Consider the following 16,108-nt stretch of genomic DNA (forward strand, 5'->3'; position numbering starts at 1 on the left):
ACCTTTATGCATGTCAGTATTTTGAGGCACACCCTGACAATCTGCCATATAGCAGAGGTAAAGCATGGAAGCCAGTGTCAGTCCCAGAACTGAAATCTTTCTTTGGACTCTCTTTTCTCACTGGTTACGTGAAAAAGCCAAGCCTTGAACTGTATTGGAGTGTAGATGAGATAGATGCCACACCCTATTTCAGCAAGACTATGCCAAGGAACAGATTTCAGATCATTTGGAGGTTCCTTCATTTCAATAATAATGCATTGCAGGATGCCACTGACAAATTGTTTAAAGTCCGCCCAGTGTTAGATTACGTAGTGGGAAAATTCAAGGAGATGTACCAACCTGGGCAAAACATTTGCATCGATGAGGGTATGATGCAGTGGCGGGGGCGCCTGTCTTTCATGGTGTACAACCCACAAAAGCCGGTGAAGTATGGCATCAAGTCCTAGATTCTGTGTGACTCTGCCACAGGGTACTGCTTCAACATGCAACCTTGTGTCGGGGAAGCTAGTACTCTGCCAGAGATAGTGTTCTCTCTGTTAGATCGTCTCCCAGGTCATGGGTACACGTTGTTCATGGACAATTTCTACAATTCTGTAGCACTGTGTGAACAACTACTGGAAGCAAAAACCAATGTCTGTGGAACACTTAGAAAGAATAGGGGGGAACCTCAGATCATCAGTGAGATGAGTAAGACTGACTTGGTGGTGAGGGAGGAAGTTGTGTGGCACAATGAGAGGGTGATGGTAGTAGGGTGGCTGGACAAACGGTTGGTCAAGATGGTGACAACCTGCCATCAAGATAGGATGCAGAGGGTTGATGTTTGGCCAAGGGGACAAAGAGACAAGGTTGCTCAGTTAACCCTCTAACCGCCAAAGTCGCAGAATTGCGACATGACGTCAGCATAAACAAAACAGTCTGTAGATAAAATAAACGGGCTTTAAGGTGTTCAGTCCTCCTACCACTAGTTGGCAAACATGTTACCCTTTCAAACAAGACCAAGCTCACGTCATTTTGTAGTTCACAGTGTTTTTATAAGGCAGTGCAAAAAAGCCGCGCTAGCTCAGACACGGAAGCAGTTATTCAGAGCTGTTCTGTAGAGACGTGCGAGTCGAATTTTATTGTCAGCGAACTATTAGTGAGTTTTTAACACCATGGCTTGGAGGAAGTTGAACCGTGCGGAAGTATTGAGCATGCTATTTGCCGATTCCGACTCCGAAGGAGAGTTTTTACCTCGTGAGGAGGAGGATCGGACGAGCACTCATGTTTCCCACGGTGAAACTTCCGAAGGCAATGGTGCCGGCATGCGAAGCGAGGCTGTTCTCCAAGCACACACACACACCCCAACTCATTCGGTGCCGTTATCCAACCTCAATGGAGTGGGTGGTAGTGGGGAACGCGGTCGCAGTGTCCGTAGAGGTGTTGGTCGAGGAATCAGGGGTGGGAGAAGTGGGTCTGGTATCTTTAGCATGCGCTCTCTCCATCCAGCCCCCGGTGCCGCGGTGCGCCTATCCGCCAGCGCAATGATTCTGACATTTTACCACTTGTTTTATTATTGTATTCCTCATTCCTGATCATTATGAATAAGGTTGAACAGGTTAAAAAATAAAAAATCAATTCAATGTCTTCCACTTCTTGCATGTGTTTTCCTACCCTATGGTAGCCTAATGATGACAGTATTTTACCACTTTCTCCTGTTTTATTGTTGGTTTCCTCCTTATGAATGATGGTAAAAGACAGAAAAATGAAAATAAGTTCAAACATCAAGTCAATATCCACCATTTCCTGAAAAAATATAGGCAACTTTTCGCATGTGTTTTCCTACTATATGGTAATGATGATATAGTAATATTTTACTACATTATTCTGTTTTATTGTTGCTTTCCTGTTCCCTGATCATTATAGATGATGATAAATAGACAAAAAGAAAAAAAAGTTTTAAAAAAACAAGTTCATAATCACTCAATTCCAATATTTCCTGAACATAATGAGATTCAAAATGGCTGCCACCTGAGGACGTCATAATATGCAAATTAGATCAATAATTTCATACCCCACATAAACTATGGATCATGGGCAACATTTTTCTAATGTACAGTAGGCATCTATCTTTAACCCCCTTTCAGCCACCAGCTTTTGAAATATTAATGTCAAAATCCAGTATTTTCAAAAAACAATCTTGGCGCCTAAAGGGTTAAAGCCGGAGTGTGTTGTTGCGTACAACTCCTCCATGAATGGGGTGGATAGGTTGGACCAAAACATCGCTTATTATCCCTTCATCCGAAGATCGTTGAACTGGTCGAAGAAGTTTGTTGCCTATCTCTTCCAGCTGTGTATGTTTAATGCTTATGTCTTCTACCGAGCCAGAAACCCAGGGGAGTGTAAAACCCTCTTGGAGTTCATTCGCAGGGTAGTGAAGTCCTGGACAGTGAAGCGACATGTGGGGGGGCGTGAGGAGGAGGAGGAGGAGGAGGAGGAGGGGGCAGGGGCAGGTGTGGGGGTTGAGGGGGGTGGGGACTTTGAGGAAGGCAGACGTACTCCTAGAGCTCCTTACAACACTGACCCTGAGAGCAGGCTAGATGGAGACATGGGCAAACATATACTGGAAAACCTGATGCCCACCAGCAAGAAGGGGAAACCAGCAAGGAGGTGTAGGTTCTGTGCTCGCAGGGGTCAGCGCAGTGAGACCAAAATGTGGTGCAAGTCCTGTTGTGTCCCCTTGCACGCAGGAGAGTGTTTCACTGCTTACCACACTAAGCGGAACTATTCTGTGTAGGGGTGGAGACATACACACACACACACAAAGGTTTGAATGGAGACAGACAGACAGACACACACACACACACACACACACACAAAGGTTTGAATGTGATGAACTGTACAGTTTTGATAATGTATGAACTATTTACGTGTTACTATTTACTTGTTACTTCACTGTGAATAAATTATTGTTTTGCCATCAAAATACCTTCTCAGTGTTGTTTTTGCTGTTTTATGGAAGGAAACCACTTTTCAGATGTTTGAGGTGTCACTAAAGCAAAAAATGTTAGCATCAAAGTCACTGTTCTGCTTGACAGGTTTCTTTGCACAAAAAGCTTGTTTTCTCAATTTTTTGGTCAAAAACAGCTGTTTTTGGTGAAACCAACCTATGTTCTACTGTCTATTACTAAAGGACTGAAATGGTAGAAACAAACTTTTTTTTCCTGATGAAAGAAGTAAGTAAGTAAGTAACTTTAATTTATATAGCACATTTAAACAGCAAGAACTGACCAAAGTGCTGTACAGTGTCAAACTAAAAGACTAAAATTAAGCATAAAAATAAGATTAAAAGCAAAGCAAGAACAAACAGCAAGAATAAAATACATAAGATACAGAAGGCAATCTACAGTGCAAAAGCCAATGTGTACAAATGTGTTTTAATTCTGGATTTAAAAGTAGTGGTTGTGGGAGCAGATCTGATATCAGGGGGCAAAGTATTGGGTTAGAAGAGAGTCTACTCTTTCTTTTGGTAATTTCGGTGTGTACATAGTCATAAGACACACTTTTCTGTGGGTCTTGGAAAATCAGTCAAAATACTGTAAAACACTTGGCAGTATGGGTCTCTGCACTGAAAATGGCTGTCAGCGAATGAGTTAAAGGATTGTTTAATCAGGAAAAGGGAGGGCAGCTTAAGGCAACAAAGTCAGAGGTGGAAGAGTATCTAAGAAATACATATTCAGATCTTGAGCAGCGTAGAGTAGTAGGCCTTCCACCTGACATGCCACCATTAGGAGAGATCGCTCATAAGATGGATGTTAGACCACCTAGGTGGAAAGAGGTTGAGGAGGTAGTCAGGCGTGCAAAGGCTTCGTCGGCCCCAGGGCCAAATGGAGTCCCCTACCGGGTTTATAACAATGCACCTGATATCCTAAAGTTTTTGTGGAGGCAATTTAGAATAGTTTGGGAGAAACAGGTTATTCCTAGAGCATGGCGTAGGGCAGGAGGCGTTCTTATTCCAAAGGAGAAAGAGTCCTCGGACCTGAGTCAGTTCCGGATGATCTCTCTCCTAAATGTAGAGGGGAAGATTTTCTTTAGTTTAGTTGCACAGAGATTAGCTAGTTATTTAGAAAATAATAGCTTAATAGATACTACTGTGCAGAAGGCAGGAATACCAGGTTTCGCAGGGTGTTTAGAGCACACTAGCATGATTTGGCATCAGATTCAGACAGCCAAAATTGAGCATGCATTTGGTTCAGTGCCACATAGCCTAATTTGGAAAGCGTTTGAGTATTTTAGAGTGCCTGTAGTAGTTGTTAACTTAGTGAGAGCATATTTTCAGGATATTAGACTGTGCCTAAGTACAGCAGGTTTCACAACAGCTTGGCAGAGGCTAGAAATAGGCATTATGGCAGGGTGTACGATTTCTCCATTAGCATTTACAATGGTGATGGAGATAATTATTAGAGCTTCCAAGTGGGTTGTAGGTGGAGAGAGACGTCAGGATGGCATGCGCCTTACACCAATTAGAGCATACATGGATGATATGACGTTGGTGACTACAACAGTGCCATGTATGAAGAGAATACTTGAGAGACTTAACAAATATCTAAAGTGGGCTGGTATGAAAATCAAACCTACTAAGTCTAGAAGTATCTCAATAAGTAAAGGGAAATTAAGTGATAGAAAGTTTGTAATAGATGAAGAAAACATTCCAATAATTAGGGAAAAGGCAGTAAAGAGTTTAGGCAGGTGGTACCAGGCAGACATGAATGATGGAGAGTAGGCAGTGCAGTTTCGGGAAGATGTTGCTGAGGGACTGGATAGAACAGATAAATCAGAGCTTCCAGGAAAGTGGAAGCTGTGGTGTCTGCAGTTTGGATTGTTTCCTAAGTTGATGTGGCCACTGTCTGTGTATGAGATTCCATTATCTGTTGTAGAAAAAAAATGGAAAGATTCATTAGTTTTTACATTGGGAAGTGGCTAGGTGTTCTTAGATGCTTAAGTGCTGTGGCACTGTATGGGAAGGGCATACTCCAGCTCCCAGTATCTAGTCTAGTAGAGGAGTTTAAATGTACTAAAGTTAGGACAGAGCTCCTGTTAGCTGGGAGTAGAGATGTGGTAGTTAGTAAGGTGGTTCCAAACCCAACCAAGTGGAGGAAGTGGAAACCAAGATTGGCAGCTCAGGAGGCAGAAGCAACTCTTAGACATGCAGAGATTGTGGGTAATGTGCAAATAGACCGGGGAGGCTTGGGGCTTGGCCCAGGAAAACCGGTGTGGAGTAGAGCAGGTCCCAAGGAGAAGAGAAAGCTAGTTGTTGAGCAGGTTCGTAGACAGGAGGAAATGTTAAGGGGTGCAAAGGCAGTGGCTCAGGCTAAGCAGGGACGGTGGTTGAACTGGGAAGGTGTAGAGAAGAAAAAGCTTAGTTGGAAAGAGCTGTGGAGTATGGACGAAAGGAGTATTAGATTTTTGATAGGGGCAACATATGATGTATTGCCAACTCCCCAGAACCTAAAACTCTGGGTAAATGGAGACCCGTTATGTTCGTTATGTTCAGGTACTGCAACTCTAAGGCATATTTTGTCAGGTTGTAAGGTTAATCTGTCACAAGGCCGGTATACATGGCGACATGACCAAGTATTAAGAAGCTTAGCTGCAGGTATTGAAGATAAACGAAGGCAGGTAAACTTAGGAGGGTCTAAGGTGAAGAGAGTTGCAATTCAGTTTGTTCAAGAGGGGGAGAAAGTTAATAAGACAATAAGGAGGATAGGCAGCTTGGAGGATGCTTGTGATTGGGAGATGCAGGTAGATTTAGGAAATAAGCTTGTTGTTCCCCAGCCTCTTCAAATCTAAGGCCTGATATAGTCTTGTGGTCTAGGAGTAGAAGGAGAGTCTATTTCATAGAATTAGTAGCAGAAACATATGAAAGGAAAAAGCTTAGGTATGTGGAGTTGGGGGCAGAAGCAGAGCAGCGAGGATGGAAGGTTAGAATCTGTCCAGTGGAAGTAGTATGTAGAGGATTTGTTCCAAAGTCTGTTGTGTCATTGTTGAGGGAGCTGGGTGTAAGTGGACAGAGTGTGAGGAAAATAGTGAAGGAAGTGTCAGATGAGGCAGTAAAGTCCAGTCAGTGGATTTGGATTAGAAGAAGCAAAAGCAGCTGGGGGCCCGGCAGGGGGAGCACTTAGGGAAAACAGACTCTTGGAAGAGACGAGGAAGAAAATCAGGATATATTTAAGTATAGGGTGTGGTCCATGTGAGCCTTTTGAAACCAGGTGGCCATTTTAGGTGAGTTGGCCTGTATGACCTTGTTTTTTTCTGGCATTTTTAGTGATTGTAGGACTGTTTAGGTGAGTTTGTCTGCTGAATCTGCTAGTGTGTCTTGTAATGTCTCCACCTCTGGCACCCTCTTTACTTTCTATACCCCCTACCCAAACCAGGGTTTGTATCCCCACCACGCTGTGACTGGTGTGCAGTTGGTGAGAGGCTGGGGTAACTTGTGGTTGTGTAGAAAAACAAAAAAGATGGTTGTTGTGGTGTGAGGAGCAGTGATGGCTGGCATTAAGGGGGTGAAAGATGCCCTGAACGCGGTTAGTCTGTCCAGTAACCAACTAGTCTACAGTAACCAGGTGAATGGAAGAAATGGGACATAATGTACATGTCCAGCTAAAAGAAAAAGCTAAAGATTTTGAGTGTTTTGCATTGGCAATGGATGAGAGCAATGACGTGCAGGTTAATTCAAATTTTGAAGTGTCCAAGGAACTGGCAGCTCTACAAAGTCTCACGGATACTACGAAAGGAGAGGATATTTTTTGTAAAGTACGCCAAACAATGGAAGAGTTGGGTTTAGACTGGTCTACGCTGGCTAGCATCACAACAGGCGGTGCTCCGAGTATGTTTGGTGCGTCGAGGGGGCTAGTGGGGCGCATAAAAAGCGAAATGCAGGGACGAGGTCTGACCCCCCCCACTACAAGTCCACTGTCTGATTCACCAGCAAGCACTGTGCTGTAAAGTCCTGAAGTGGGAATCTGTCATGAAGGTGGTTGTGTCCTGCATAAACTTCATCAGAGCAAACGGACTTAAACACAGGCAGTTCCAAGCTTTTCTCTCCGAGCTGGAGTCTGCCCATGGAGACGTGCTTTACCACACTGAAGTCCGATGGTTAAGCCAGGGCAGTTTTCAAGCGTTTTACGACTTACTGCCCGAAATCAACGCCTCTTTCCTGAGGGAAAAACTGTCCCAGAGCTGATCGATGTAGGATGGAAATGGGACCTCGTTTTTTTAACAGATGTGACAGAAAATTCAAACGTCCTCAATTTACAGCTGCAGGGCAAGGGGAAATGAATCTGTGACATGTACTCCCACATCAAAGCATTTGAGGTTAAACTGGCGCTGCTTGTTGGACAAGTACAAAAACAAGACTTCACCAATCTCCCTGCTACTCGAAGCCTCTCAGCTGAGAAACCAGCGGTCCCGTTCCCAACCGGGAAGTGCAAGGACGCACTGGAAACACTGAGGGCGGAGTTCAGTGTGCGGTTCCATGAGCTTCATGACCACGTTAAAGAAATTTGCGTATTCCAGAACCCTTTTGCTGCTGACATTAATGACACCCTGCCTTCTCTTCAATTTTAACTGGCTGAGTTGCAGACCTGTGATGTGCTGAAAGACGCATTCAACCCCAGCTGTCTCATAGAGTACCATGCTTCCCTCCCAAATGAGACCTACCCCAACATAAGTGTGGTTAGGCTAGTGCAGTGGCTCCCAAACTGTGTGCCATGAGGCAAGTCCAGGTGTGCCCTGGGATTTTGTGACAACCATACGTTATTATTGCAATATACAACTTCACAAAAATAATTGTTTTTTTTAATTTACTATATCAGTATTTTGTGGGTACTCATTTCATTACAGAGGAAAGCTCTATTCCTAAAAAAAATTATTTAAAAATAAAATCCTCAGAGAACCCATATTTCTGTTAACGCTTGCGCAGGTGGGAATTATGAGACGTGACACATCAAAGGCTGAAGGACAACATTAAAACAGAGAAAGAGGGAAAATGGAGCGCTTTCTTTGCGGAGCAAACCACCAACCACCAGAGACTGCCGACAACCCACCACCAAAAGAAAAGAGGAAAAAAACTGTCAGCTGACAGTATCATGAAAGTTACCCGTCTTATGGCTTCAGTTGGACCGGGGATGTCAGCAATCCTCAGCCCGAGTGCGTCCTGTCGGGAGAAGTTAGCTAATGCTAACTTAACTGCTAGTTAGCTAATACTAACTTAACTGCTAGTGAGCTAATGCTTCTGCATCAGACTTCCTAAGCAACTCGCACCACGCGATCAAGCAACTTCTTCTTTCCCCACTACCTGCCTGTGTGAGCTGGCGTTCTCTGCTCTGGTTAAACATGAAGAACAACAGGAGGTCACGGCCCTCTGTTGAACAGGACTTGCGAGTGGCCCTCTGCTCAGGGCCACCATGATTAAAAAAAATCTGCACCCCCCGACGGGCACATGTATCTCACTAATTTGTAAGTAGGCAAAATATTTACAATAGCACATGTTTCAATGCTGATTGCTGAAATGTTGCATTGATAATTTGTAGTTTAGGACCATGGACAGTGCAGCTTCCATGCATTGACAGTTCTCTGTGCTGAATTTCTGCTGATTTCTGCTTTGCCTCAGTTTTAATTTTGTGACCCGCCTGGTTTAAATTAGTGTTTTGCTGCTTTGATGAAGTCAATTTGATAAAGTTTCAAATTCATTTTTGAAATATTTCATTAAAAAATATTTCATGAGTAATATAGTTTTGGAAATGGAAATATTATGCATAGTACTACCTAGAAATGTCATCGAAATGCATACAAATGCAGATTTTTAAAATCTTAAAATCTTATGTTTTTCACAGAAAATAGGCCGACAGTCGGCCATTTTCTCTTTTTTGCTAAGGGAAACAATGTTGGGAGCCAAATTGTGACAATACTACATTTTCCCTTGTGGACCAACGTAGCTACTACACAATTTGCTGTGAGACTGGGTTGTGATATGACAAATTATGTGGGTCCAACACAAATGTATCTACTTACCCAACAGATACACAAACAAAGTCCAGAATGTTCCAGCAATTGCGTAAGTATGCATCTGCATGAAAGAGAAATCCATATGCAACTATCTTCAGGAAACACTCTATGGAGAAGATGATGAGGAAGATGTACTCCAGGCTTTCCTGTAAAACATCAATAATGGAATTTTTTTATTGGTTTTATTTTCAAATGAATGTTAAATAACTTCTGCTAGTCTTGTTTAAAGCATATGTTTGACGCATTTATACTACCAATACATTGTAATTTGTGTGTGTGTGTATTCATATATATATATATATGTGTGTGTGTCTGTGTGTGCATGGGTGTGTGTGTGTGTGTGTGTGTGTGTGTGTGTGTATTCATATATATATATATATATATATATATATATATATATGTGTGTGTGTGCATGGGTGTGTGGTATTAATGAAAAACAGAAAAACATGCAATATTTTACTTTTCTGACATACTTACTGTCCTGAAGTTTTGGGCTGTTTTTCATTCAAAGGTTTCACTGTTTGTTCACTCATCAAGCACCTCATCTCGTCACGTATCTTACAACTTAATGAGTGTTATGTTATATGTCACACAAATTTACCTCTGCTTATTCAGACTTATCCTAACCCTAACCCCTGTTACCTGCAATATAATATCTTATGTGGCCTTTTGTCTCAGAAGAGGCATGCAGTGAATGCCATTTTGAAATGTCACCACTCTGATGGTGCCTGTCAGAAGTATTAAACTGAATGTGACGGGTTGTCCTTGTATCCCTGCAGAGCGCCACCTGTCCTGGTTCTGGTTCTGGTTCTGCTGGAGGTCTTGACTTATTAAAAGGCTATCCTCCCCTCCACTGTCACCCACCACTCTGCTTATGCTTAGGTTGAGGGATTGAATCTAAATAAAGATTTGATGCGATCAGTTGATTTCTAAAGAAATCCTTTTGCAAATCAGTGTTTGATATACTGTAAGTACACTTACACTTAATTATATAACATTGGATTGGACTGAGCAGGATTGGACTTAATTTGACTTAATTAGGAACCCATTTGTGTTCTCTTTAAAGTTCCATGAAATTACTTTTTTTGGTAATTTTGCTGTATAATCGAACCAAACTAGAAATTGAATGAAACTGATTACGTGCTGTTTAGCTGCTGCAGAAAATCAGTCGGTAGTTATAATCAAAGTAGAGGAAACTGAAATTAAATGGACTATTGTCTAAGTCAATTACAAAGTTGTAAGAAGCTGACATGTATGAATGACAGCAAAGGTGAAAGTGCTAACTTATCTGTTTGAATGTTGAATGTTTGACTTTAGTACTCTGATCCTCAGTTCATGACTATAGAAATTATAAGCTTAATTAAATATTGAACTAAGTTTAGCTGTATTGTGTTGATACATTTTTTTTTCTAACTAACTTGTAATTACTTCTGGAAAAACAGAAACAATATTTGAATTTTACTGGTACTAAGAACGTAAACTTTTTGAAATAAACTTGTGTGAGTTATCTATTCAGCTGATTCTAATGGAATGAGATATAATTACGTAATCCCTGTCCAATATGTTACCAATTTCAGTTCTAAGGCAGATGGGACCATTGACTGAGATTCTATAAAGTCATGACACTTTATATACTATGAATATGTAACAGTGATATGGTCCTCCCTGGAAAGTACAGTGGAAACAGTTTCACGTTAAGATTTCCAATATGTCCTTACGTCCTATCACTTTCTGTTAGACAAAAATAGCTTCTTTTAAACCATCAACTTGTGTTTTAGACCCAATCCCAACCAGACTGTTCAAGGAGGTTTTCCCCTTAATCAATACTTCCATATTGGATTTGATGAATCTCTTTGTTGACAGGATATGTACCTCAGCCTTTAAGGTTGCTGTAATTAAACCTTTAGTTAAAAAACCTACTCTTGACTCAGAAGTGTTAGCTCATTATAGACCTATATCCAATCTCCCTTTTATGTCTAAAGTTCTTGAAAAAATACTTGCAGCTCAGCTTTGTGATCATTTACACAGAAATAATCTGTTTGAAGAGAAACTGAAATGAATACAGATGACATATAGTAGATGTGAACTAATACAACAATATATTGCCTAATTAATGCCAATGAATATGTTATAAGAAATTAAGTAATTACAGTTATTACATAGTTTAATAGTTAGTTTGTGAGTTAGTCTGTCATAGCTAATCATATGAATCCGATCCACTATCACTCCCCTAAAGGAGCTTTAAAAACATTCAGCCCCTTTAAATTAAATAAGAACTTTTCATTTATCACCCATAACATTATGGCCACCTGTCTATTATTGTGTAGGTCCCTCCTCCTGCCACCTAATGAGCTGCAACTATGCAGAGTGTGTGCAAAGAACACCTGTAGTTCTGCTGTGTCTTGCACCGTCAGCAGTAGAACCTTTAGACCCTGTGGGCTGTGGGATGGTGTTTGTGAGAATTAGACCATTAGGTTCCATCATATTTGTATCTGGGGATAATTGAAAGCTGTGCATATACACATATTTATCCTTTTCTTTTTCTTGAATCCCAGAAGATCTGGTGCTCTAATTTCCCCTCAGAGGTTACATGTGCAGGGTCAAAATGTCGGTATCCTGGTAGGTAAAGTCCCCATTTAAGGTCAGAAACTAATCATGCCAAGGAGAAAGGCAGATGCTTTTTCGGCAGTATCTCGGATGAAAACTTGATTTAAAGAGTGCAGACCCTTCCTATCACAGTGGGGGGTCGCTCCTAACAGCAAAGACAAGAATCAGAAGTTTTCCGTCCCAGACACAGCTAAATGAATACTCACGTTCATCCAGTGCAAGAGTTGTTTCTGACCAGGAGAGGGGATTTCACCTTCCGAGATAGTGACCTTTTCACCCTGTGATTATTAGTCCAACTGCGTGCCACTCACAGACCAGCAAGAAGGACATTCATTACAGAAGTAAGAAAAAGGGTAATGGTAACCCTGAATGAAAAATATTAGATTTTTTTTTATTATTAAATACAGCTTTAAAAAATTAACTAAAATAGCAAGATTATACTTTTACCAAAAGGCAAATGGACACTCCCAAAACACGTGGCAGAGGGTACTCCTATCTGATGAAAATAAAACGTTTCGTCATTGTGAAAAACACCCAGTGTGATACAAGCCCCTCAATCTGAGAATAGTAACCCTGCAGAGATGCATAGTGCGTGCATCATCATGTTGTCGGGATATTTCTTCATCAGCAGGGTCTAGAAAACTGGGCAGGATTAAGGAAAGTTGGATGAAACGAAATAAATGCAAGTTCTTGAGGAAAGCATGATTCAGCCTTTGATAGAATTAAGACTGGACAGTGGCTCATCTTTCAGGGTGACAATGACCCAAGACATACAGCTAAAGAGGTTCAAGAGGAAACATTTAAAGGGGATAGAGAATCAAAATCATCTTTTTCACGTTTTTGGTGTTAGTTCTGAGTCTCCCCGCTGTGGGGAGTACACACGAAGTGCCAGCAAGTGTCAGAACCTCTGTTTCAAGTACTCCCCTTTTTTGGATATCCCCCAGAAAAAGTGCCAATCCGTTTTTGTGAAAAAGTGATGTCACTTTTTCAGCAATCGCCCCCCCCACACCCAAATCCACAGCCACCCCGTTTCAGACACGCCCCTTCGGCGAGAAACAGGAACTGGTGTGCCTTCCAAGGCTGTGAAAGCGGACTACGATCCTTACATATTCTTCCCCCAGAAAGCAATGCTCGCGAGCAATGGCTTTTATTTATTTTCCGAGCAGGCTTCAGTCGGAATTTAATGCTTAGTGAGGGTCAGTTCCGACAGGGACAGACACAAGCCCCTTTCACACTGAGGAATAACCCGCGTTTAATCCGCGAATTTAGCGTGTCCGCTGTTCCTTTCACACTGCCGACCCGGGCTGCCGTGTCAACTCGACTCGCCTTTCGACCCGCGTCGGACCCTAGTCTTTTTGCCGAGCCGAGTTTGGTGTGAAAGCAATTGACGTGGGCGTGACGTGACATGAGGAGTTTAAAAGACAGAATGGACAGCTGATTCAGAACAACAGCGACAGGTGAGGACAAGTTTCACTCTGTTTTAGCCTACATCAAGTTCGAGACATTTTTGACTATGTCTAAACTGGGTTGGAAAAGGGATACATGCAGCCGCGAGCGAGCAGAGAGATAGAGCCGAGCGCGAGCAGAGTGAGCCGTTCGAGCGAGCAGTTTGTCAGAGTTGAGCGCGTGTCCGAGCACCTATGAGCGAGCGTGTGTGAGATTCATACGCACACGCTTAAAATTATTGTTCCTTCAGATAGATCTCCATCCATCCATCCATCCATTATCTTCCGCTGGTCCGGGGATCGGGTCGCGGGGGCAGCAGCTTGAGCAAAGAGACCCAGACGTCCCTGTCCCCGGCCACTTCCTCCAGCTCTTCTGGGGGGACCCCGAGGCGTTCCCAGGCCAGCCGAGAGACATAGTCTCTCCAACGTGTCCTGGGTCTTCCCCGGGGCCTCCTCCCAGTGGGACGGGCCCGGAACACCTCACCGGGGAGGCGTCCAGGAGGCATTCTCACCAGATGCCCGAGCCACCTCATCTGACTCCTCTCGATGCGGAGGAGCAGCAGTTCTACTCCGAGCCCCTCCCGGATGACCGAGCTTCTCACCCTATCTCTAAGGGAGAGCCCAGACACCCTGCGGAGGAAACTCATTTCGGCCGCTTGTATTCGCGATCTCGTTCTTTCGGTCACTACCCACAGCTCGTGACCATAGGTGAGGGTAGGAACATAGATTGACCGGTAAATCGAGAGCTTCGCCTTCTGGCTCAGCTCCTTCTTCACCACGACGGGCCGGTGCAGAGCCCGCATCACTGCAGACGCCGCACCAATCCGTCTGTCAATCTCCTGTTCCATTCGTCCCTCACTCGTGAGACCCCGAGATACTTGAACTCCTCCACTTGGGGAAGGATCTCATTCCCGACCCGAAGAGAGCATTCCACCCTTTTCCGGCCGAAGACCATGGTCTCAGACTTGGAGGTGCTGATGGTCATCCCAGCCGCTTCACACTCGGCTGCGAACCGCTCCAGTGAGAGCTGGAGGTCACGGCCTGACGACGCCAACAGAACCAAATCGTCCGCAAAAAGCAGAGACCCGATTCTGAGGTCGCCAAACCGGACCCCCTCAACGCCCTGGCTGCGCCTAGAAATTCTGTCCATAAAAATTATGAACAGAATCGGTGACAAAGGGCTGCCCTGACGGAGTCCAACCCTCACAGGAAACATGTCCGACTTACTGCCGGCAATGCGGACCAAACTCTGACATCGGTCATACAGGGACCGAACAGCCCATATCAAGGAGTCCGGCACTCCATACTCCCGGAGCACCCCCCACAAGAGTCCCCGAGGGACACGGTCGAACGCCTTCTCCAAGTCCACAAAACACATGTAGACCGGTTGGGCGAACTCCCATGCTCCCTCCAGGATCCTGCGGAGGGTATAGAGCTGGTCCACTGTTCCACGGCCAGGACGAAAACCACACTGCACCTCCTGAATCCGAGATTCGACTATCCGGCGGATCCTCCTCTCCAGTACCCCCGAAAAGACCTTACCAGGGAGGCTGAGGAGTGTGATCCGCCTATAGTTGGAACACACCCTCCGGTCCCCCTTTTTAAAGAGGGGGACCACCACCCCGATCTGCCAGTCCAGAGGCACTGCCCCCGATGTCCACGCGATGCTGCAGAGGCGTGTCAACCAAGACAGCCCCACAACATCCAGAGCCTTGAGGAACTCAGGACGGACCTCATCCACCCCCGGGGCCTTGCCACCGAGGAGTTTTTTGACCACCTCGGCAACCTCAGCCCCAGAAATGGGAGGTCCCACGTCCGAGCTCCCCAACTCTACTTCCTCATCGGAAGGCGTGTCGGTAGGATTGAGGAGGCCCTCGAAGTATTCCCCCCACCGACTCATGACGTTCCTAGTTGAAGTCAGCAGAGCCCCGCCCTCACCATACACGGTGTTGACGGTGCATCGCTCCCCCCCCCTGAGCCGCCGGATGGTGGACCAGAATCTCCTCGAGGCCGTCCGGAAATCGTTCTCCATGGCCTTCCCGAACTCCTCCCAAGCCCGAGTTTTTGCCTCAGCAACCGCCGAGGCTGCGTTCCGCTTGGCCTGTCGGTACCCATCAGCTGCTTCCAGAGTCCCACTGGCCAAAAAGGCCCGATAGGACTCCTTCTTCAGCTTGACGGCCTCCCTCACCACTGGGGTCCACCAGCGGGTTCGGGGATTGCCGCCACGACAGGCACCGACCACCTTGCGGCCACAGCTCCGGTCGGCCGCCTCAACAATGGAGGCACGGAACATGGCCCATTCGGGCTCAATGTCCCCCACCTCCCCCGGGACATGGTTGAAGCTCTGCCGGAGGTGGGAGTTGAAACTTCTCCTTACAGGGGATTCCGCCAGCCGTTCCCAACAGACCCTCACAATACGTTTGGGCCTGCCAGGTCTGACCGGCTTCCTCCCCCACCAGCGGAGCCAACTCACCACCAGGTGGTGATCAGTTGACAGCTCCGCCCCTCTCTTCACCCGAGTGTCCAGGACATACGGCCGCAAGTCCGATGATGGTGAACCCCAATGTACAGGCGCACAGCCGGGGGGCGATAAGTATGCCCACACCTGCTCTACGCCTCTCACCGCGGGCAACTCCAGAGTGGAAGAGAGTCCAACCCCTCTCGAGGAGGCTGATTCCGGAGCCCAAGCCATGCGTCGAGGTGAGTCCGACTATATCTAGCCGGAACCGCTCAGCCTCGCGCACCAGCTCAGGCTCCTTCCCCAGCAGAGAGGTGACGTTCCACGTCCCAAGAGCCAGCTTCAGTAGCCGAGGATCAGACCGCCAAGGTCCCCGCCTTCGGCTGCCGCCCAGCTCACATTGCACCCGACCACCATGGCCCCTCCCACGGGTGGTGAGCCCGTAGGAAGGGGGACCCGTGTCGTTTCTTCGGGCTGTGCCCGACCGAGCCCCACGGGCACAGACCCGGCCACAGACCCGGCCACCAGGCGCTCGCCGGCGGGCCCCACCCCTGGG

At 45.4% G+C, this 16,108-nt stretch overlaps 1 protein-coding gene across 1 annotated transcript in view; it reads right to left on the reverse strand.

The window, feature by feature from the left end:
- Nucleotides 1-16,108, reverse strand: part of LOC142377627 (dihydropyridine-sensitive L-type skeletal muscle calcium channel subunit alpha-1-like) — a 289,148-nt gene that overhangs the window by 270,932 nt on the left and 2,108 nt on the right. Inside the window, exon 3 of the mRNA XM_075461932.1 lies at nt 9,049-9,188. Within this exon, the coding sequence (XP_075318047.1) occupies nt 9,049-9,188 (140 nt within the window). The remainder of the gene's footprint in view (nt 1-9,048; nt 9,189-16,108) is intronic.

The sequence above is a fragment of the Odontesthes bonariensis genome, chromosome 3 (assembly GCF_027942865.1).
Source record: "Odontesthes bonariensis isolate fOdoBon6 chromosome 3, fOdoBon6.hap1, whole genome shotgun sequence".
NCBI classification, from domain to species: Eukaryota; Metazoa; Chordata; class Actinopteri; order Atheriniformes; family Atherinopsidae; genus Odontesthes; species Odontesthes bonariensis.